The sequence below is a fragment of the Cherax quadricarinatus genome, chromosome 86 (genome assembly GCF_038502225.1).
Source record: "Cherax quadricarinatus isolate ZL_2023a chromosome 86, ASM3850222v1, whole genome shotgun sequence".
Taxonomy (NCBI): domain Eukaryota; kingdom Metazoa; phylum Arthropoda; class Malacostraca; order Decapoda; family Parastacidae; genus Cherax; species Cherax quadricarinatus.
In genome coordinates this window covers 117,431-139,844 of record NC_091377.1, presented here as the reverse complement: position 1 = coordinate 139,844, position 22,414 = coordinate 117,431, and the positions used below count along the sequence as shown (strand labels likewise).

The 22,414-nt window shown below is 39.9% G+C and overlaps 1 protein-coding gene across 3 annotated transcripts in view; it reads right to left on the bottom strand.

Annotated features, from left to right (window-relative positions):
* The window catches only part of Mrgn1 (Mahogunin ring finger 1), a 47,602-nt gene extending 25,732 nt beyond the window's left edge, over positions 1–21,870 (bottom strand). For 2 of the 3 annotated variants that reach the window (XM_070103540.1, XM_070103541.1), the window contains exons 1-6: positions 21,633–21,870; positions 9,896–10,014; positions 6,552–6,790; positions 4,993–5,177; positions 3,261–3,415; positions 1,366–1,493 (exon numbers count right to left, since the gene is read on the bottom strand). In XM_070103540.1, the coding sequence (XP_069959641.1) occupies positions 1,366–1,493; positions 3,261–3,415; positions 4,993–5,177; positions 6,552–6,790; positions 9,896–10,014; positions 21,633–21,720 (914 nt within the window). In that variant the 5' untranslated portion in view covers positions 21,721–21,870. Of the gene's footprint in view, positions 1–1,365; positions 1,494–3,260; positions 3,416–4,992; positions 5,178–6,551; positions 6,791–9,895; positions 10,015–21,505; positions 21,525–21,632 lie in introns of those variants that run through there. The other variant, XM_070103542.1, reaches the window with a different exon arrangement.
* Between the last annotated feature and the right edge of the window lie 544 nt (positions 21,871–22,414).

Below are 22,414 nucleotides of genomic sequence, written 5' to 3'. Positions count from 1 at the left end.
GAGGTCAAAGCCCGCTAACCACATAAGAGAGCAGTTTTAAAAAGAATTTTAATGTTAATTGGATGCAGGAATCATGATGCAATTAAAAAAAATGTTCCTGTAAATCTCATAATAAATTTACAAACTGCTGTGGCTTCCTGTCATTTTTATTTTGTATTTTTTTTTAAACAATGAAACTTTTAATATTAACAATACTGTTGTTTTTTTACAAGAAAGATAAATACAAATACAGTGGACCCCCACTTTACGATCAGCTCCCAATGCGACCAATTTGTAAGTGTATTTATGTAAGTGCGTTTGTATGTGTATGTTTGGGGGTCTGAAATGGACTAATCTAATTCACAATATTCCTTATGGGAACAAATTCGTTCAGTAATGGCACCTGAACATACTTCTGGAATGAAAAAATATTGTAAACCGGGGGTCCACTGTACTGACTAGACATTGTTCATGCTTTGTACATGTCAGAAAATTAAAATGTATGATGTAAATTATTTGATTAGTTTGTCTCAAAAGTGAATCCAAGGTTTCATCTTTGTAACTCTCAACCACATTCTGGTAACCTTACAATGTATTCTAAAGCCTATTACAGTGGACCCCCACATAATGATTACCTCCGAATGTGACCAATTATGTAAGTGTATTTATGTAAGTGCGTTTGTACGTGTATGTTTGGGGGTCTGAAATGGACTAATCTACTTCACAATATTCCTTATGGGAACAAATTCAGTCAGTACTGGCACCTGAACATACTTCTGGAGTGAAAAAATATCGTTAACCGGGGGTCCACTGTACTTTCCATTTTTTTTCATTATATGCCTTTTGTTTTTGCATGTGCACGAAAACAGTCCAATGATGGGCTGATTTCATCAACTCCAGGCTGAGGGACTGATTACCTCAAACTCTTTCTGATCTTCACTATTCTTCTTTGTACTAGACTGATGAAGCCACTGTGTGGTGAAACATTTCCATAATAAAGAGACCCAAGTGGCGCACATGTCTAATTTATCGACTTGTCAGTTCTCCGAACCATTTATCTACAAGGTACTTCCCTAGTGAAACCAACCTACTCTTTTCACATATTCTTAGAGCCACAGAGGTGAAATGAGGCCCAAACCAACATGAAAATACTTCAGTAACATTATTTATGTTTTCCATTAAATGTTTCAAAAAGTAAAGGCTGTCAATAGGACTGGAAAGATTTTTGAAAAAAGTTGCTGCCAAAATACAGGTATGTCCTTAAGAAAGTCTATCTAGAAAAATATACTTTTGTATGTAAACAGCAGAGAAAAATTTATAATGAACAAATTTAAACAAAAACCTCCTAATAAGTTTTATGTACACGAGAGAGCCTAAGTACTGCACCTGAGAGAATCGGCACAGCAATTACACAAACACAAGTGACGACACGGCAAGATCAATGTATCACGCAGGTCACACATGCAGATAACACACTCAGCTCCATTGTCCTCCGTATCTTCCTCTGTTGAAACCTGCAATTCAACCATGAGCAGAATCACTATTCATATCATATTCCAATACCCTTAACTACAGTACTACAAGATCCCTTCTCTTTATTATGCAATGTCCCACTTTTACCAGCAATTCCGTATGCATGATGATTTTTTTTCTGACAAACTGGCCGTCTCCCACCGAGGTAGGGTGACCCTGTCTTGCCACCGGGGTGTCAATATTACAGTTCAAAAATAAATATCCTCACTCCTGCTTCAGAGTACAGGCACTGTACTTCCCACCTCCAGAACTCACGTCTGGCTAACTGGTTTCCTTGAACCCCTTTATAAATGTTACCTTGTGGTATACATTTACAACTTGCAATCAATGCAGTTTAAAAAATGCACTTAAGATGCTTATTAACCCTTAAATGGTTCAAACATATATATACGTTTTTTCAACATCTGAAAGTACGTAAAAAAATGTAGATCTTCTTTTTTGTTTTACATTTGAAAACATGTAAAAAAAACTTTTATCCACATTTTTTTTTTGTTATATTTGAAAATATGTAAAAAGAAGTAGATTTACTTTTGTAGCACTACGAATTTGAACGTCGATTTGTTTGGACCGTTTAAGGGTTAAGGATTGATGGCCTTATTGAGTTTAGTACATTAGTTGTTGTTCTTTCAACAAACCAGCTGTATCCCACTGAGGCAGGGTGGCCCAAAAAGAAAAACCTAAAGTTTCTCTTCATAATTTCAGTAATGTATACAGGAGAAGGGGTTACTAGCCTCTTGTTCCCGGCATTTTAGTTGCCTCTTACGACAAGCATGGCTTAGGGAAGAAGAATTCTGCTCCACTTCCCCATGGAGATAGTACAATAGTTATAAGCCTAGAAAACATTAACTGTACTGCATGAATCAAAGGATACTGTATTTAAATTAAAAATATGTTTAGGTACAGGTGTACTTCTACTTAATGTTCTTGAAAAACAAAATAAGTGAGGTAATGTTAACTTATTAACATTATCTCACTAAACCCCATTACAATAACCTGAAAAACTACAACTAAAAAAATAGGTTTCAAACTTAATTGTATACTGAATATATATTTAATATTCACCAAATAAAGATCAGCAGGAAACATGTCTTGGCAGCTAAATATGTCAAGTAAGGTGGTAATGCAAGCTTGTAGTATTTGAGTGCATGGCCACCTTCAATTATTTCCAACAGAACAGAATGCTGCCTATCATAAAGACAACTGTTTCTGTCTGCCTGACAAAGCAAGCAGTTGTGCAACCTCTTATACTAGTGTCTACTCTCCTCAAACCCAAATACTAACCTATCAAACCACAATACGGGTGGGGCTTGAACTTGTGGCAAGCGGGTCAACAAACCCTGTGGTTTGTTGGCAATTGTGTCATTACAATTTCATGAGTCATACTGACCTATGTCCCTCACAAATTATGGAAAAAAAACTTTTTTATGAACATTCAACATCTGATATGGTGTGCAGCCAACTTCAATAACAGTATTTCTATACTAAAGCATTTTTGAGTGGGGGGGGGGGTGAGGCATGACTGTATAGGAGCAAGACAAAAGTGCTTTAGTGATATCTCCCACTTCTTCCTCAAATTCAAAGTGCCATGTAACATCAAACTTCATGTTTAAGGTAACACTGAAGAAGTCAATCATCACTATTTCCCACTGCATGGTAGAATACCACTTTGTAATGCCTGGTAAACCATCAACATCCATTTTGTTCAACAATCTCTACAGGGCAATTAAAAAAAAAGTATTAAAGCTAACCTTACAATTATCTGCATTCTTGTTTTCTATGCCATAAATCTCTTGTAGAAGGTAAGAGAGGCCATCCACAAAGAGCTTCTGTTTGAGAGGCTTCAGGGCATACCCATCACTGTGCCTTTCTACCACAGCAAAAGTAACATGAGACTGACGGGGATCTGTAACAAAGAGTAAAATCATTCTAAAAAAATCATTTTTAAAAATTCATTATCTGTAACCTTTACTTATTTACACAACATGCAAATAATATTTTTGTGATTATATTCATGAAAAGTGATACAAATGTAGGAGTCATACAAAGCCTGGGAAAAGGGAATAATCAGGCTGGATCTAAGGTGAAGATTAGCTCCAATTCCTTAAATCACAAGCCCTTCACAAGCCCCAAAGCACCAACCTCAAGGTATTTTTTGTGAATAAATAACTTAAATATTTCCTGTGTAAAAATACTTATCTTCACTAAACTAAGGTACCTATTAAACAAGGCTTTTGAGTTATACAGTCTCCCTAGTTAATGACTGCTTAGACCAGCACAACTTAATTCTCCCTAGTTAATGACTGCTTAGACCAGCACAACTTAATTAGTATGCTGTCAAAATACTACTGTACATGGAGAGAAATGGTATAAAATACTGATGAGATGAAAAAAGACATACAATATAATTTTCATTTTAACACACTGGCTACCCCCTACTGAGAGGTAGAGTGATGATTCAAAAAAGAAACACTTTCATCATCATTCACACTATCACTGTCTTGCCAGAGGCATGCAGATATGACAGTTCATATGTCCCTCTAAACAGCAAATACCTCAAACCCCTCCTTTAAAGTGCAGGCATTGTACTTCCCACCTCCAGGACTCAAGTCTGGCTAACCAGTTTCCCAAAATCTCTTCACAAAATATTACCCTGGTCACACCATCCTTTACTGACAATGTTTCGCCCAGTGGGCTTTATTGAGTTTGTGGTTCGATAAAGCCCACTATGTAGGCAAAACGTTGCCAATAAAGGATCCCATTACGCTGCATTTGTGCCTTTTTTCATGCTACTGTACAATTTAATGATAGAAGATGCAAACCATGGCATGGGCAGGGATTGAACTCGCAGCTTGTGAGTCACAAAACTCCAGAGAGGCGCATTAGCCACTGGGCCAGCTGGTTACAATAAGATTCATCCAACTAGGTATATTTATACACCATAGGCATAATAGAGGCTCTCTTTGCATTGCAACCCACTATTGTAAATACAAAATCTCAATGTACTGTTTGCAAAGACATAAAATAAATAAATAGCACAGGCACTACTGTGACCACAAATGCAAGTTTTTACATAGGAATCTTCTGCCAGCATGGACATGATGAACTCTAGCTTAAGTCCCCTCAAAGTTATCATTAACTACATTTAATGCTTCTAGCTCGATCTACAAAATACAGTGGACCCCGGTTAACGATATTTTTTCATTCCGGAAGTATGTTCAGGTGCCAGTACTGACCGAATTTGTTCCCATAAGGAATTTTGTGAAGTAGATTAGTCCATTTCAGACCCCCAAACATACATGTACAAATGCACTTACATAAATACACTTACATAATTGGTCACATTGGGAGGTGATCGTTAAGCGGGGGTCCACTGTACTACTACTGCAAAATTAATGTTAGGTAAACCATGTCACTAGTATTTAGTCTTTTAGTGACAATTATACATACCGGAGTGAAAAAAAGAAAAAAAGAATTACTCACCTTCTCCTTCTTCTGCAACACAATATATAACAATAGGCAGAATCTCTCTGTCAAAGCTGTACAAGAGCTCTTCTTCAGGATAGAGAGAGGGGTCAAAGACGTGACACACCTGCGAGAACTGTTGGTTTGCTCCTCGCTTATAGTGGTACGTTTCTGAATTCATGCTGGCATCACGTGGCGTGTAGCTGTGGAGACAATATATAAGCCAAACTGAAAACAATTATACACAAAATGAAATCATAAAAGTCTTACAATGAAATGGATAAAGGTAAGAGATTATGAAGAACAGTGTATTAATGACTAATGTATACCAGCATAGTAAGCCCACCACTATCATCATTAATTTTTTTTTTTTTTTATTATCACACTGGCCGATTCCCACCAAGGCAGGGTGGCCCGAAAAAGAAACTTTCACCATCATTAATACATTACTCAAAATACATTGCAAGTGGATTGTCTAGAATTTACAACCCATTTTCACCCATAGACACCCAAGTTATAATCTAAGATGCATTCCTGTGCAATAATGCTATTTATCTATTTAATTTTTTTAACAAGATTTCCAGTAATTTACATTCAGTTTCTCATTACCTACTAACAGTAATAAACATCACTTACATACTGTACATCTCATGCAACCTGCATATCCTGATTGCAATCAACTTTCACATTCGTGCACTTATTATTTCCAGTACTCAAAAATTATTAACTATCTCTTTCTATTAACAGTGGTGTTTTAAAATACAGTGGTACCTTGGGATACAAACTTATTTCATTCCAGAAGGCTGTTCAAGAGCTGATACCAAAAGAATTTGTTCCCAAAAATACACTTACAAAAACATTTACATAAATAAACTTACATAATTGCTTGCGTTTTGAGCTGTGCGTATCCCGAGGTACCACTGTATTTGTACTTAAAATTATCACTTCACTTAATGATCTAATCTTCAGACAATTTAATTATATTAAACTAGGGATTCAAATGATGTAACTTTAATTACACAATGCCCAATAGCAGTAGGTTCTAGTTTTAATCTGTCCGAAATGTTTAGCATAACCAGGAGTTTTTTTTAACAAATACTTAGAACATTATAAATGTTACCTTGCTAACACTCCCAGTTTCCAGGCACTATGTCCCAATGAGTTTAGTGCTTCCCAATGATTATTATCATTAACAAAGTATTTTTTAAACCATAAATGCTCAACACAGATGAAACTGGAATGAATCACATTAATGTAACATATTTGGCTGAAATTAATTCAAAATTTGTATTCCTTACATATCACCTGTGTTGAATATAAATGAAACTGGGTTGCTTACTTTTCCTATAAATTCTTAACAAGTATCAGTCTGATCTATTCAGTATTACAGTAGTATCACAGTAGTGTATCATACAGCATAATACACTAGAACATATTTTATCACATATTTCCAGGCAATTATTTACCAGATTTTTTGTCTAGAACAATGGTAACTTTTAATTGTCACCCCTTAAACGTTTTTAATAGGCCCAAGACAAACTGAGATTTACCTGTGACCCCATATGTGAAAAACTTACATCATGCCACTAGTTGTAACATCCTCCGAGCAGAAGTACATGATGGTAATGGCACATCGCACATCACAATCAAATGTAAATTCTATGTTAAATCTGGAAGTAGCAATGGTGTCGTCAGGCTCTTTTAAGGTTGCAGATTCATCGGGCGCACGGACAAATCTCAAACTTTCCTTTCTAATATTGATGAGTGCTTTCAAAGTTTTACTTGGCTCATTGGCTGTTGGAGCTGGATATGGAAACTGAAAATAAATAAAAGATTAATTAGAACATACATTTATGAAGGGATTCAGGGAAACAGCTTAGCTGGACTTGAGTCCTGGAGGTGGGAAGTACAGTGCCTGCACTCTGAAGGTGGGGTGGAGATATGTTGCAGCTTTTGAACTGTAGTGTATACATGCCTCTGGCAAGACAGTGATGGAGCGAATGATGATGAAAGCGTTTCTTCTTTTCCGGGTCACCCTGCCTTGGTGGGAAATGGCTGTTATGTTAATAAAAAAAAAATATTAATAAAGATCATTATCAAGTTTTTTTTTTTTTTTTTTACACAAATTAGTTAATAGGCTAAGAGCTGTTATCCTAACTCATTCAAAGCCCAGCCTTACCTGAGGTATAATACCCCCCCCAGGATCCAACCCACACCAGTCAGCTAACACCAAGGTACACCTATTTGTTACTAGGTGAATAGGGACAGCAGGGCTGTGGTTCATATGTTGGAGTGTGTGCAGCCAGCAGTAACAGCCTGGTTGATCAGGCCTTGCTCCACCATGATGCCTGGTCACAGACCGGGCCGCGGAGGTGTTGAACCCCGGAACTCTCTCCAGGTAAACTCCAGGAAACACACAAGATGTTTCCACCTGCACCAGGGACTGAACCATGGACACTCAGTGTGTGAGCTGAGTGTGCTACCTAATTACTTTATTCCTATACATATATAAATACAGCCTCTCCTTACTTACCAACATACTCATTTACTGATGACTCGGGCTTACAACAGGCTCTCTGACCAGTATGCATACCTAAATAATGTATATTAAGAGCTGCTTTCTTCTATTCTCTTTATTACAATATACAGTACACTACTGTACAAACATTTAAAAATATACCAGAAATGTTATAAATGGTGCAAAGGTGACATTAAAACAATATCAAAGATGTGCAAGAAAGGTATAAAATACCGACAATATGAAAGTTAAGACACATGTGCAACATCTGGATATCTTTATTGTAGACGTTTCGCCATCCAGTGGCTTTATCAATACAGATTCTAGGACATAATAGGAAGATAGTAGAACTATATACAAAAGATGAGGTAATCAGTCCCTCGGCCTTGGAGTTAGTGTTCACAGCATCGTGGTGGAGGAGAATCTGGAGCAAAGGCAAGAAGACTGGCGTTTATATAAGCGTCAGTGGAAGGGACGGGCAGCAGACGAGGGCATTCACTGGTAGGCGGGATTCCCCAGTGGAAGTAGGTCCTTCCCAAAGAGATGGGTTAGTTGCAGCAGCCGTGAAGAAGGTCTTGTAGATGTCCTCTGAACCAAGATTCCATGATGTTGCAGTGTCTGACAAGTTGTGCAAGAAAGGTATAAAATACCGACAATATGAAAGTTAAGACACATGTGCAACATCTGGATATCTTTATTGTAGACGTTTCGCCATCCAGTGGCTTTATCAATACAGATTCTAGGACATAATAGGAAGATAGTAGAACTATATACAAAAGATGAGGTAATCAGTCCCTCGGCCTTGGAGTTAGTGTTCACAGCATCGTGGTGGAGGAGAATCTGGAGCAAAGGCAAGAAGACTGGCGTTTATATAAGCGTCAGTGGAAGGGACGGGCAGCAGACGAGGGCATTCACTGGTAGGCGGGATTCCCCAGTGGAAGTAGGTCCTTCCCAAAGAGATGGGTTAGTTGCAGCAGCCGTGAAGAAGGTCTTGTAGATGTCCTCTGAACCAAGATTCCATGATGTTGCAGTGTCTGACAAGTTGTGCAAGAAAGGTATAAAATACCGACAATATGAAAGTTAAGACACATGTGCAACATCTGGATATCTTTATTGTAGACGTTTCGCCATCCAGTGGCTTTATCAATACAGATTCTAGGACATAATAGGAAGATAGTAGAACTATATACAAAAGATGAGGTAATCAGTCCCTCGGCCTTGGAGTTAGTGTTCACAGCATCGTGGTGGAGGAGAATCTGGAGCAAAGGCCTTTCTTGCACAACTTGTCAGACACTGCAACATCATGGAATCTTGGTTCAGAGGACATCTACAAGACCTTCTTCACGGCTGCTGCAACTAACCCATCTCTTTGGGAAGGACCTACTTCCACTGGGGAATCCCGCCTACCAGTGAATGCCCTCGTCTGCTGCCTGTCCCTTCCACTGACGCTTATATAAACGCCAGTCTTCTTGCCTTTGCTCCAGATTCTCCTCCACCACGATGCTGTGAACACTAACTCCAAGGCCGAGGGACTGATTACCTCATCTTTTGTATATAGTTCTACTATCTTCCTATTATGTCCTAGAATCTGTATTGATAAAGCCACTGGATGGCGAAACGTCTACAATAAAGATATCCAGATGTTGCACATGTGTCTTAACTTTCATATTGTCGGTATTTTATACCTTTCTTGCACAACTTGTCAGACACTGCAACATCATGGAATCTTGGTTCAGAGGACATCTACAAGACCTTCTTCACGGCTGCTGCAACTAACCCATCTCTTTGGGAAGGACCTACTTCCACTGGGGAATCCCGCCTACCAGTGAATGCCCTCGTCTGCTGCCCGTCCCTTCCACTGACGCTTATATAAACGCCAGTCTTCTTGCCTTTGCTCCAGATTCTCCTCCACCACGATGCTGTGAACACTAACTCCAAGGCCGAGGGACTGATTACCTCATCTTTTGTATATAGTTCTACTATCTTCCTATTATGTCCTAGAATCTGTATTGATTAAGCCACTGGATGGCAAAACATCTACAATAAAGATATCCAGATGTTGCACATGTGTCTTAACTTTAATATCAAAGATGGTTGACACAGACCCACTACCATTATAATATGCTCCTCGCTTAGCGACGAATTTGTTTACTGACGTAGTCTAAGGAACGGAACTCAGCTAAAAACTTAGCAATAAAATAGTGCAATACTGTACTGTAAAATTGGATTTGAAGCGTATTATGTCTCAGCTTGCAAAATATCTGAAGGATTAAAAAAATCAGTTATGCCTAATAGGTAAAAACTATTTACCCTAATGGGAACAGAATTTGTAAAAATATTGTACATTAATAAATACATAATTCTATACAGAGCTGAAGGTTGAAAAAATCAGCAGCAACTTACTGGTGCTGGTCGTGATCCCAGGAAGTTAACATCCATGTTTTCCCCAAAGAGATACATCTCGGGCTGAGCAGTGTCAAATCGCTCGCCTCCCATGATAAAATGACTGCTGAAGTAATTTCCTGAAAATAAAAAAATTATACCTATTCGCTGATTTCTAGGTGCTGACGAGTTATACATGAAAATTGTTATTATATTACGTATGTACTATATATTATTTTATTTATATTATATATGTATTAGTATATCATATTATTTATATTATTATTATTATATTAGTATATTATATCATATTATTTATATTATTATTATATTATTATTATTATTATTTATTATTTTTTATTATCACACCGGCCGATTCCCACCAAGGCAGGGTGGCCCGAAAAAGAAAAACTTTCACCATCATTCACTCCATCACTGTCTTGCCAGAAGGGTGCTTTACACTACAGTTTTTAAACTGCAACATTAACACCCCTCCTTCAGAGTGCAGTCACTGTACTTCCCATCTCCAGGACTCAAGTCCGGCCTGCCGGTTTCCCTGAATCCCTTCATAAATGTTACTTTGCTCACACTCCAACAGCACGTCAAGTATTAAAAACCATTTGTCTCCATTCACTCCTATCAAACACGCTCACGCATGCCTGCTGGAAGTCCAAGCCCCTCGCACACAAAACCTCCTTTACCCCCTCCCTCCAACCCTTCCTAGGCCGACCCCTACCCCGCCTTCCTTCCACTACAGACTGATACACTCTTGAAGTCATTCTGTTTCGCTCCATTCTCTCTACATGTCCGAACCACCTCAACAACCCTTCCTCAGCCCTCTGGACAACAGTTTTGGTAATCCCGCACCTCCTCCTAACTTCCAAACTACGAATTCTCTGCATTATATTCACACCACACATTGCCCTCAGACATGACATCTCCACTGCCTCCAGCCTTCTCCTCGCTGCAACATTCATCACCCACGCTTCACACCCATATAAGAGCGTTGGTAAAACTATACTCTCATACATTCCCCTCTTTGCCTCCAAGGACAAAGTTCTTTGTCTCCACAGACTCCTAAGTGCACCACTCACTCTTTTTCCCTCATCAATTCTATGATTCACCTCATCTTTCATAGACCCATCCGCTGACACGTCCACTCCCAAATATCTGAATACGTTCACCTCCTCCATACTCTCTCCTTCCAATCTGATATTCAATCTTTCATCACCTAATCTTTTTGTTATCCTCATAACCTTACTCTTTCCTGTATTCACCTTTAATTTTCTTCTTTTGCACACCCTACCAAATTCATCCACCAATCTCTGCAACTTCTCTTCAGAATCTCCCAAGAGCACAGTGTCATCAGCAAAGAGCAGCTGTGACAACTCCCACTTTGTGTGTGATTCTTTATCTTTTAACTCCACGCCTCTTGCCAAGACCCTCGCATTTACTTCTCTTACAACCCCATCTATAAATATATTAAACAACCACGGTGACATCACACATCCTTGTCTAAGGCCTACTTTTACTGGGAAAAAATTTCCCTCTTTCCTATTATATTATTATTAATATTATAACATTCATGGGGAAATGTTAAACTTGTAAGGGTCCATCTCTTCTCCACATTAATACCTATTTTTTTTTTATCTGTAGCTACATGGTGTCCAGTCATCAATAATTTGTCTATCAAAATTTGTTCATTCCTCTAAGATACTGACCACCACCTCAAAATTACCACTCCAAGGACCTCAATGGAAATAAGTCACCGACTTCTTTTTTGGGTAATCCCCAATAAAAAGTTAAGTGACTTTTTTTCTGGGTAACCCTAGGTAATTGACACATGTCAAACTATGTATGATAATTGTACTGATGTGTCCCTGTATCTAAATAAACTTACACCTCTGTCTATGTGTTATATTCTCTCTTGGTGTGCAGGCAAAATGTTTAAGCAATAAAAACATAAGGTATACCCTAGAGTTGCACACGTCTTAATCCTAAATTTGTATGTAGTGCATACCATAATATGATATACGAGTTTGGTTTTTGGGCAGCATTATTTTTTTTTTTTTAGCACACTGGCCATTTCCCAAATAAGCCATTTCATATATTTATATTTTAATACAAATTATATTCACTGATTATTCTATATTATTTTTATATGCATATTTTTCATCAGAGTGAAAGTATGATAACTGCCAGGTCACCAGGACACAATGACTGCCAAGACAAGCTAAGCACAGAAATTGGCATATCTAGTCAGGTACAATTATTACTATTATAATCATAACTAAACGCTAAACCCACAAGGGTCATACAGGTAAAAGCACACAAGCGCAACTAATGTGACGTTTTACTGTGGCAACGTATCGCTCTCCAGGAGCTTTATCAAGCCGTAACAAACAATACATGGACACAGAGGGTATATATAGGCTTAGAGTGAGGTGTAATATTAGTAGTAGTAATAGTAGTAATATTAGGTGTAGTAATATTAGTTGTAGTAGTAGTAGTAATATTAGTTGTAGAAGTAGTAGTAATATTAGTTGTAGTAGTAATAGCAATACATAGTGTTGGTAATTCTACCAACATTAATTCACATTAGTTGCACTTGTGTCCTTTTACGTAACCTATTGTCGGTAAAGCTACCAACATTAATACACGGGTCAAACAGCAATGACGTCAGGTACTAGAACTTGTTGTTTAGGTCAATTATTATATTTAAGGGGAAGTGCTAAACCCATAGGGGTCATGGCTGATATCCAGACCTGGTTCTTTAGAAAATGTGTACATTATTTCATACAAAATTTTTACCATGAATTTTTTTTTCCTACTAAAATTAAAATATTTTGACTAAAAATCCTTTAATATAGATCGAAATACCTAATCTTATATTTTATTGTAATTTTTATATGATTTTTATAAAAATGGGTGAAATATTAAAAAAATAAGAAATTTGAGCTAAAATGTTATTTTAATGAATATTTTGACAAATATAATAGCTTTATTTTGGCTCAAATGCCATGCCAAGACTGATCAACAGTTATTACCAATGAACATAAACAAATACACACCAGTTCCACATCTACCTCTGGCAGAGTAGGTGAAGTTACTTCAGGTATTTTTGAGTTTACCTGGAGAGAGTTCCAGGGGTCAATGCCCCTGCAGCCCAGTCTGTGACCAGGCCTCCTGGTGGATCAGAGCCTTATCAACCAGGCTGTTACTGCTGACTGCACACAATCCAACGTACGAGCCATAGCCCAGCTGGTCAGGTACCAACTTTAGGTGCTTGTCCAGTGCCAGTTTGAAGACTGCCAGGGGTCTATTGGTAATCCCCCTTATCTATGCTGGGAGGCAGTTGAACAGTCTCGGGCCCCTGACACTTATTGTATTGTCTCTTAATGTGCTAGTGACACCCCTGAGTGAGTTATTTTGGGTAACATTAGGTTTGCTTATTTTTTACCAATTTCACAAAATATATCCATGGAAAAACCAACTTAACATTGATTATTTTAAAAAATAAACCTAAAATTACAGGATAACCCCGAGAAATACACCATATATGTCCTATGGAGGAATGTGTAGACCTTCTGAGATTGTCATGAGTATTTTCACACAGGCGTTAAACCTGTAAGGGCGATTCATCGTCTGAGTCATTATTATTATTATTATTATTATAATAATCAAGGGGGAAGCGCTAAACCCGGAGGATTATACAGCGCCTGGGGGGGGGGGGATGTGGAAGGCATTCAGGCTTAATTCGGGGAACTGGAGCACAGATCCAATTCCCTAAATCAAGAGCCCCTCACCAACATCAAGGAACATCGTCTGAGTCAGCTAATAAGTTTATTCAGGTACAGGTACATATAATTACATAAATTATCATACATAGCAGTATATGTGTAGATTACCCAGGATAATCCCTTAAAAAAGGTCTAAATGACTGATTTCCATTAGGGTTCTTATATTATTATTATTATTATAATAAAAAAAAGTGCTAAACCACAAGGGCAGGGTTCTTATAGTTCTAAACCAGCTAATTATCATAATGAAGAGGAAACGCTAAACCCGTAGGGTTATGCAGCGCCTGTGGGGGCGAGGAGGGATGTGGAAGGTATTCACAGCTCCAATTCCTCAGATCAAGAGCCCCTCACCTGATTTTAGATTTCGCCACCGAAGTGGCTAGTTTATTGTGCACCCCATATCCATCCTGTGGACGGTAGCGCGAGAGCATATGGATACACAAAAGGCCTAGGAACTAGGCCCCAAAGGGTTAACAGGAATACATATGGATTTATATCTACATATCTATAGTTCACTTATCTGTTGCAAGCAAATTTAGGAAATTTGCTTAGTATATCTGGTATCTTATTTTCATTAATAAGATATCTTGACATGTCACATAGGTTATTATACTGTCTGTCTCTGTATTCCTCAATAAGTGGACAATTAAGCACATAGTGTTCAAGAGAGTGACCATATGCCTGATCACATAATTTACATTTAGTTTGATCATCATCTGTGTGTCTCCCAAACTGCCAGAAGTACTTGTAACCAAGCCTAAGCCTGGCCACTACAACATCAGTCAGTACTTGTAACCAAGGCTAAGCCTGGCCACTACAACATCAGTCAGTACTTGTAACCAAGCCTAAGCCTGGCCACTACAACATCAGTCAGTACTTGTAACCAAGCCTAAGCCTGGCCACTACAACATCAGTCAGTACTTGTAACCAAGCCTAAGCCTGGCCACTACAACATCAGTCAGTACTTGTAACCAAGCCTAAGCCTGGCCACTACAACATCAGTCAGTACTTGTAACCAAGCCTAAGCCTGGCCACTACAACATCAGTTAGTACTTGTAACCAAGCCTAAGCCTGGCCACTGCAACATCAGTCAGTACTTGTAACCAAGCCTAAGCCTGGCCACTACAACATCAGTCAGTACTTGTAACCAAGCCTAAGCCTGGCCACTACAACATCAGTCAGTACTTGTAACCAAGCCTAAGCCTGGCCACTACAACATCAGTCAGTACTTGTAACCAAGCCTAAGCCTGGCCACTACAACATCAGTCAGTACTTGTAACCAAGCCTAAGCCTGGCCACTACAATATCAGTCAGTACTTGTAACCAAGCCTAAGTCTGGCCACTACAACATCAGTCAGTACTTGTAACCAAGCCTAAGTCTGGCTACTACAACATCAGTCAGTACTTGTAACCAAGCCTAAGCCTGGTCACTACAACATCAGTCAGTACTTGTAACCAAGCCTAAGCCTGGCCACTACAACATCAGTCAGTACTTGTAACCAAGCCTAAGCCTGGTCACTACAACATCAGTCAGTACTTGTAACCAAGCCTAAGTCTGGCCACTACAACATCAGTCAGTACTTGTAACCAAGCCTAAGTCTGGCCACTACAACATCAGTCAGTAGTTGTAACCAAGCCTAAGTCTGGCCACTACAACATCAGTCAGTACTTGTAACCAAGCCTAAGTCTGGCCACTACAACATCAGTCAGTACTTGTAACCAAGCCTAAGCCTGGCCACTACAACATCAGTCAGTACAGTGGACCCCCGCATAGCGAACGCCTTGCATAGCGAACAATCCGCATAGCGAACGCTTTGTTCGCTAAAATTTTGCCCCGCATAGTGGACAAAAACCCGCTCAGCGAACTTCGTCCGAGACGCGTCCAATGTGGGCCCTCAGCCAGCCTCACATGTGCCGCATACACTCGGAATATTTCGTATTATTACAGTGTTTTCGGTGCTGTTTGTGGAAAATAAGTGACCATGGGCCCCAAGAAAGCTTCTAGTGCCAACCCTACACCTCAAAGGGTAAGAATACCCATTGAAATTAAGAAAGAGATCATTGATAAGTATGAAAGTGGAGTACGTATCACCGACCTGGTCAGGTTGTACAAGAAACCAAAATCAACCATCGCTTCTATTGTGGGCAAGAAAACGGCAATCAAGGAAGCTGTTGTTGCCAAAGGTTTAACTGTGTTTTCGAAACAAAGATCGCAAGTGATGGAAGATGTTGAGAGACTCTTATTGGTGTGGATAAATGAAAAACAGCTAGCAGGAGATAGCGTCTCTCAAGCGATCATATGTGAAAAGGCTAGGAAGTTGCATGACGATTTAATTAAAAAAATGCCTGCAACTAGTGATGATGTGAGTGAATTTAAGGCCAGCAAAGGTTGGTTTGAGAGATTTAAGAAGCGTAGTGGCATCCATAGTGTGATATGGCATGGTGAGGCTGCCAGTTCGGACCACAAAGCGGCTGAAAAATATGTGCATGAATTCAAGGAGTACATAGAAACTGAAGGACTGGAACCTGAACAAGTGTTTAATTGTGATGAAACAGGCCTGTTCTGGAAGAAAATGCCAAGCAGGACCTACATTACTCAGGAGGAAAAGGCACTCCCAGGACATAAGCCTATGAAAGACAGGCTTACTTTGTTGATGTGTGCCAATGCTAGTGGTGATTGCAAAGTTAAGCCTTTATTAGTGTATCACTCTGAAACTCCCAGAGCGTTCAGGCAAAAGAATGTCCTCAAGGATAATTTGTGTGTGCTGTGGAGGGCAAACAGTAAGGCATGGGTCACTAGGGAATTTTTCTATAACTGGTTACACCATGCATTTGCCCCCAATGTGAAAGATTACCTAACTGAAAAGAAATTAGACCTTAAGTGCCTCCTGGTGTTAGACAATGCCCCTGGTCATCCTACAGACGTGGCAGAGCGACTTTATGGGGACATGAGCTTCATTAAGGTGAAGTTTTTGCCTCCTAATACCACTCCTCTCCTGCAGCCCATGGACCAGCAGGTCATTTCCAACTTCAAGAAACTGTACACAAAAGCTCTGTTTCAAAAGTGCTTTGAAGTGACCACAGACACTCGATTGACTCTAAAAGAGTTTTGGAAGGATCACTTTAATATCCTCAGTTGTGTAAACCTTATAGGTAAGGCTTGGGAGGGAGTGACTAAGAGAACCTTGAACTCTGCTTGGAAGAAACTGTGGCCAGAATGTGTAGACAAAAGGGATTTTGAAGGGTTTGAGGCTAACCCTGAGAGGAGTAGTATACCAGTTGAGGAATCAATTGTGGAATTGGGGAAGTCCTTGGGGTTGGAGGTTAGTGGGGAGGATGTGGAAGAGTTGGTGGAGGAGGACAATGAAGAACTAACCACTGATGAGCTGATAGATCAACTTCAAGAGCAAGAGGCCAGACCTGGGGAAACTGGTTCAAAGGAGGGGAGAGAGAAATTGAAGGAATTGCCTACTTCAAAGATTAAGGAAATGTGTGCAAAATGGCTTGAAGTGCAAACCTTTTTTGATGAAAATCACCCTCACACAGCTATTGCAAGCCGTGCTGGTGACTGTTACAATGACACTGTTGTGAACCACTTTAGACAAATCATAAAGGAACGAGAGGTACAGGCCACTATGGACAGATATGTTGTGCGAAAGAAGTCCAGTGACTCTGAAGCTGGTCCTAGTGGCATTAAAAGAAGAAGGGAAGTAACCCCAGAAAAGGACTTGCCTCCTCAAGTCTTAATGGAAGGGGATTCCCCTTCTAAACACTAACACTCTCTCTCCCCTCCTCCCATCCCATCAATCATCACCAGATCTTCAATAAAAGTAAGTGTCATGTAATTGTGCATGCCTTTTTCAGTTTGTGTGTACTAAAATTAACATTTTTTTGTGGTAAAAAAAATTTTTTTTCATACTTTTGGGTGTCTTGCACGGATTAATTTTATTTCCATTATTTCTTATGGGGAAAATTAATTCGCATAGCGAACATTTCGCATAACGACCAGCCCTCTTGCACGGATTAAGTTCGCTATGCGGGGGTCCACTGTACTTGTAACCAAGCCTAAGCCTGGCCACTACAACATCAGTCAGTACTTGTAACCAAGCCTAAGCCTGGCCACTACAACATCAGTCAGTACTTGTAACCAAGCCTAAGCCTGGCCACTACAACATCAGTCAGTACTTGTAACCAAGCCTAAGCCTGGCCACTACAATATCAGTCAGTACTTGTAACCAAGCCTAAGTCTGGCCACTACAACATCAGTCAGTACAGTGGACCCCCGGTTAACGATATTTTTTCACTCCAGAAGTATGTTCAGGTGTCAGTACTGACCGAATTTGTTCCCATAAGGAATATTGTGAAGTAGATTAGTCCATTTCAGACCCCCAAACATACACGTACAAATGCACTTACATAAATACACTTACATAATTGGTCGCATTCGGAGGTGATCGTTAAGCGGGGGTCCACTGTACTTGTAACCAAGCCTAAGTCTGGCTACTACAACATCAGTCAGTACTTGTAACCAAGCCTAAGCCTGGTCACTACAACATCAGTCAGTACTTGTAACCAAGCCTAAGCCTGGCCACTACAACATCAGTCAGTACTTGTAACCAAGCCTAAGCCTGGTCACTACAACATCAGTCAGTACTTGTAACCAAGCCTAAGTCTGGCCACTACAACATCAGTCAGTACTTGTAACCAAGCCTAAGTCTGGCCACTACAACATCAGTCAGTAGTTGTAACCAAGCCTAAGTCTGGCCACTACAACATCAGTCAGTACTTGTAACCAAGCCTAAGTCTGGCCACTACAACATCAGTCAGTACTTGTAACCAAGCCTAAGCCTGGCCACTACAACATCAGTCAGTACAGTGGACCCCCGCATAGCGAACGCCTTGCATAGCGAACAATCCGCATAGCGAACGCTTTGTTCGCTAAAATTTTGCCCCGCATAGTGGACAAAAACCCGCTCAGCGAACTTCGTCCGAGACGCGTCCAATGTGGGCCCTCAGCCAGCCTCACATGTGCCGCATACACTCGGAATATTTCGTATTATTACAGTGTTTTCGGTGCTGTTTGTGGAAAATAAGTGACCATGGGCCCCAAGAAAGCTTCTAGTGCCAACCCTACACCTCAAAGGGTAAGAATACCCATTGAAATTAAGAAAGAGATCATTGATAAGTATGAAAGTGGAGTACGTATCACCGACCTGGTCAGGTTGTACAAGAAACCAAAATCAACCATCGCTTCTATTGTGGGCAAGAAAACGGCAATCAAGGAAGCTGTTGTTGCCAAAGGTTTAACTGTGTTTTCGAAACAAAGATCGCAAGTGATGGAAGATGTTGAGAGACTCTTATTGGTGTGGATAAATGAAAAACAGCTAGCAGGAGATAGCGTCTCTCAAGCGATCATATGTGAAAAGGCTAGGAAGTTGCATGACGATTTAATTAAAAAAATGCCTGCAACTAGTGATGATGTGAGTGAATTTAAGGCCAGCAAAGGTTGGTTTGAGAGATTTAAGAAGCGTAGTGGCATCCATAGTGTGATATGGCATGGTGAGGCTGCCAGTTCGGACCACAAAGCGGCTGAAAAATATGTGCATGAATTCAAGGAGTACATAGAAACTGAAGGACTGGAACCTGAACAAGTGTTTAATTGTGATGAAACAGGCCTGTTCTGGAAGAAAATGCCAAGCAGGACCTACATTACTCAGGAGGAAAAGGCACTCCCAGGACATAAGCCTATGAAAGACAGGCTTACTTTGTTGATGTGTGCCAATGCTAGTGGTGATTGCAAAGTTAAGCCTTTATTAGTGTATCACTCTGAAACTCCCAGAGCGTTCAGGCAAAAGAATGTCCTCAAGGATAATTTGTGTGTGCTGTGGAGGGCAAACAGTAAGGCATGGGTCACTAGGGAATTTTTCTATAACTGGTTACACCATGCATTTGCCCCCAATGTGAAAGATTACCTAACTGAAAAGAAATTAGACCTTAAGTGCCTCCTGGTGTTAGACAATGCCCCTGGTCATCCTACAGACGTGGCAGAGCGACTTTATGGGGACATGAGCTTCATTAAGGTGAAGTTTTTGCCTCCTAATACCACTCCTCTCCTGCAGCCCATGGACCAGCAGGTCATTTCCAACTTCAAGAAACTGTACACAAAAGCTCTGTTTCAAAAGTGCTTTGAAGTGACCACAGACACTCGATTGACTCTAAAAGAGTTTTGGAAGGATCACTTTAATATCCTCAGTTGTGTAAACCTTATAGGTAAGGCTTGGGAGGGAGTGACTAAGAGAACCTTGAACTCTGCTTGGAAGAAACTGTGGCCAGAATGTGTAGACAAAAGGGATTTTGAAGGGTTTGAGGCTAACCCTGAGAGGAGTAGTATACCAGTTGAGGAATCAATTGTGGAATTGGGGAAGTCCTTGGGGTTGGAGGTTAGTGGGGAGGATGTGGAAGAGTTGGTGGAGGAGGACAATGAAGAACTAACCACTGATGAGCTGATAGATCAACTTCAAGAGCAAGAGGCCAGACCTGGGGAAACTGGTTCAAAGGAGGGGAGAGAGAAATTGAAGGAATTGCCTACTTCAAAGATTAAGGAAATGTGTGCAAAATGGCTTGAAGTGCAAACCTTTTTTGATGAAAATCACCCTCACACAGCTATTGCAAGCCGTGCTGGTGACTGTTACAATGACACTGTTGTGAACCACTTTAGACAAATCATAAAGGAACGAGAGGTACAGGCCACTATGGACAGATATGTTGTGCGAAAGAAGTCCAGTGACTCTGAAGCTGGTCCTAGTGGCATTAAAAGAAGAAGGGAAGTAACCCCAGAAAAGGACTTGCCTCCTCAAGTCTTAATGGAAGGGGATTCCCCTTCTAAACACTAACACTCTCTCTCCCCTCCTCCCATCCCATCAATCATCACCAGATCTTCAATAAAAGTAAGTGTCATGTAATTGTGCATGCCTTTTTCAGTTTGTGTGTACTAAAATTAACATTTTTTTGTGGTAAAAAAAATTTTTTTTCATACTTTTGGGTGTCTTGCACGGATTAATTTTATTTCCATTATTTCTTATGGGGAAAATTAATTCGCATAGCGAACATTTCGCATAACGACCAGCCCTCTTGCACGGATTAAGTTCGCTATGCGGGGGTCCACTGTACTTGTAACCAAGCCTAAGCCTGGCCACTACAACATCAGTCAGTACTTGTAACCAAGCCTAAGCCTGGCCACTACAACATCAGTCAGTACTTGTAACCAAGCCTAAGCCTGGCCACTACAACATCAGTCAGTACTTGTAACCAAGCCTAAGCCTGGCCACTACAACATCAGTCAGTACTTGTAACCAAGCCTAAGCCTGGCCACTACAACATCAGTGTTCACATTGCAGGTTGCTCCATAAACATACTTATCTACGTTCATGTTATCACAGTGAGTTATAGATCTACTCAGGCTTCTAACTGCATTCCTATAACAATCATTTTCATTATTTACTTCTCTCCTAATATTATTCCTAATGCTAGACACAGTTATACCAAAGTTATATTCTACATTCTCCTTCTGGGTACTCTTCTTGGCTAACATATCAACTTTATCATGAAGGAGTAATCCAATGTGTGATGGGATCCATAGCAATTGTACATTAATTCCTTTGTCCCTAATTTTTGAGTACCTATACCTGGCTTCTCCAATGAGCATGTTGTTAGAGTCATTATATGAGTCAAGAGCCCCTCACCAGCGTCAAGGAACCTTCCTTAATTATTATAATTAAGGGGAAGCTCTAAACCCGTAGGATTACACAAAATGGATGGTATTCAGGCTTACTTCAGGGAGCTGGAGCACAAATCCATTTCCCTAGATCAAGAGCCTCTCACCAGCGTCAAGGAACCTTCCTTGAGGGGCTAAACCAGCTAAGAAAAGGCAAATTAGGAGGTACTACGGCAGGTCTCACCATTTTTAGGAGGGTATCTGTAGGCATGGTTGACCCCAATGTCCACCTCCTCGACCCCAGCGTTCTGCCTGCTAGCTATGGCCCCCATTTTAATAGCTGCTCCTGTGTGTGCATGAAGCTGTCAGTTGTGTTTTGGCACTTGCTAGGCCATTAATGACACTTGAGAGCCAGAGGGACGAGTGTCTATTGTGAGTGTGACAGTTACCTTCCTGCCATCTATCGACTAGAGTCGACCTTCTTATCAAGGACCCCAGTGGAATTAAGTCATTTTATTTGACTTTTTTCACTTATCTTAGGTAATTTACACATGCGGTATTATGTAAGGCATTTGTAACTATCCAAAAAGTGTGTAAATATGCCTAAATAAAGTTAGAGTTATTTACTTACTTTACATCAGGCATAAGAGAATTTTAAGGGGTAACTCATGTAGTTAAATACAAAGTTGAACTTTCAGTGTTTCAATCACCATTTCTCGAATTCTGCCCCAGGTTAAACGGAAAAAATATGTCATATAGAAGGTTTATTCACGATATAAGCTCCAAAGTGGTAGTAACTCAGGATAATTTTATAAAGCCAACACTGTGTTGCTGTTTTTATTAAGGAAACTTTTTTGCAAGCTACAAGAACCCATATGGAAATGAGTCACTCAGTTTTTTGGGCTATTCTAGGTAATTTACACATATGTTACTGTGTATGATAATTGTACTTATGTGTACCTGTACACATAAGTACAATTATCATACACAGTAACCAAGTGTTGCAAATTTATCAACTTGGTATTG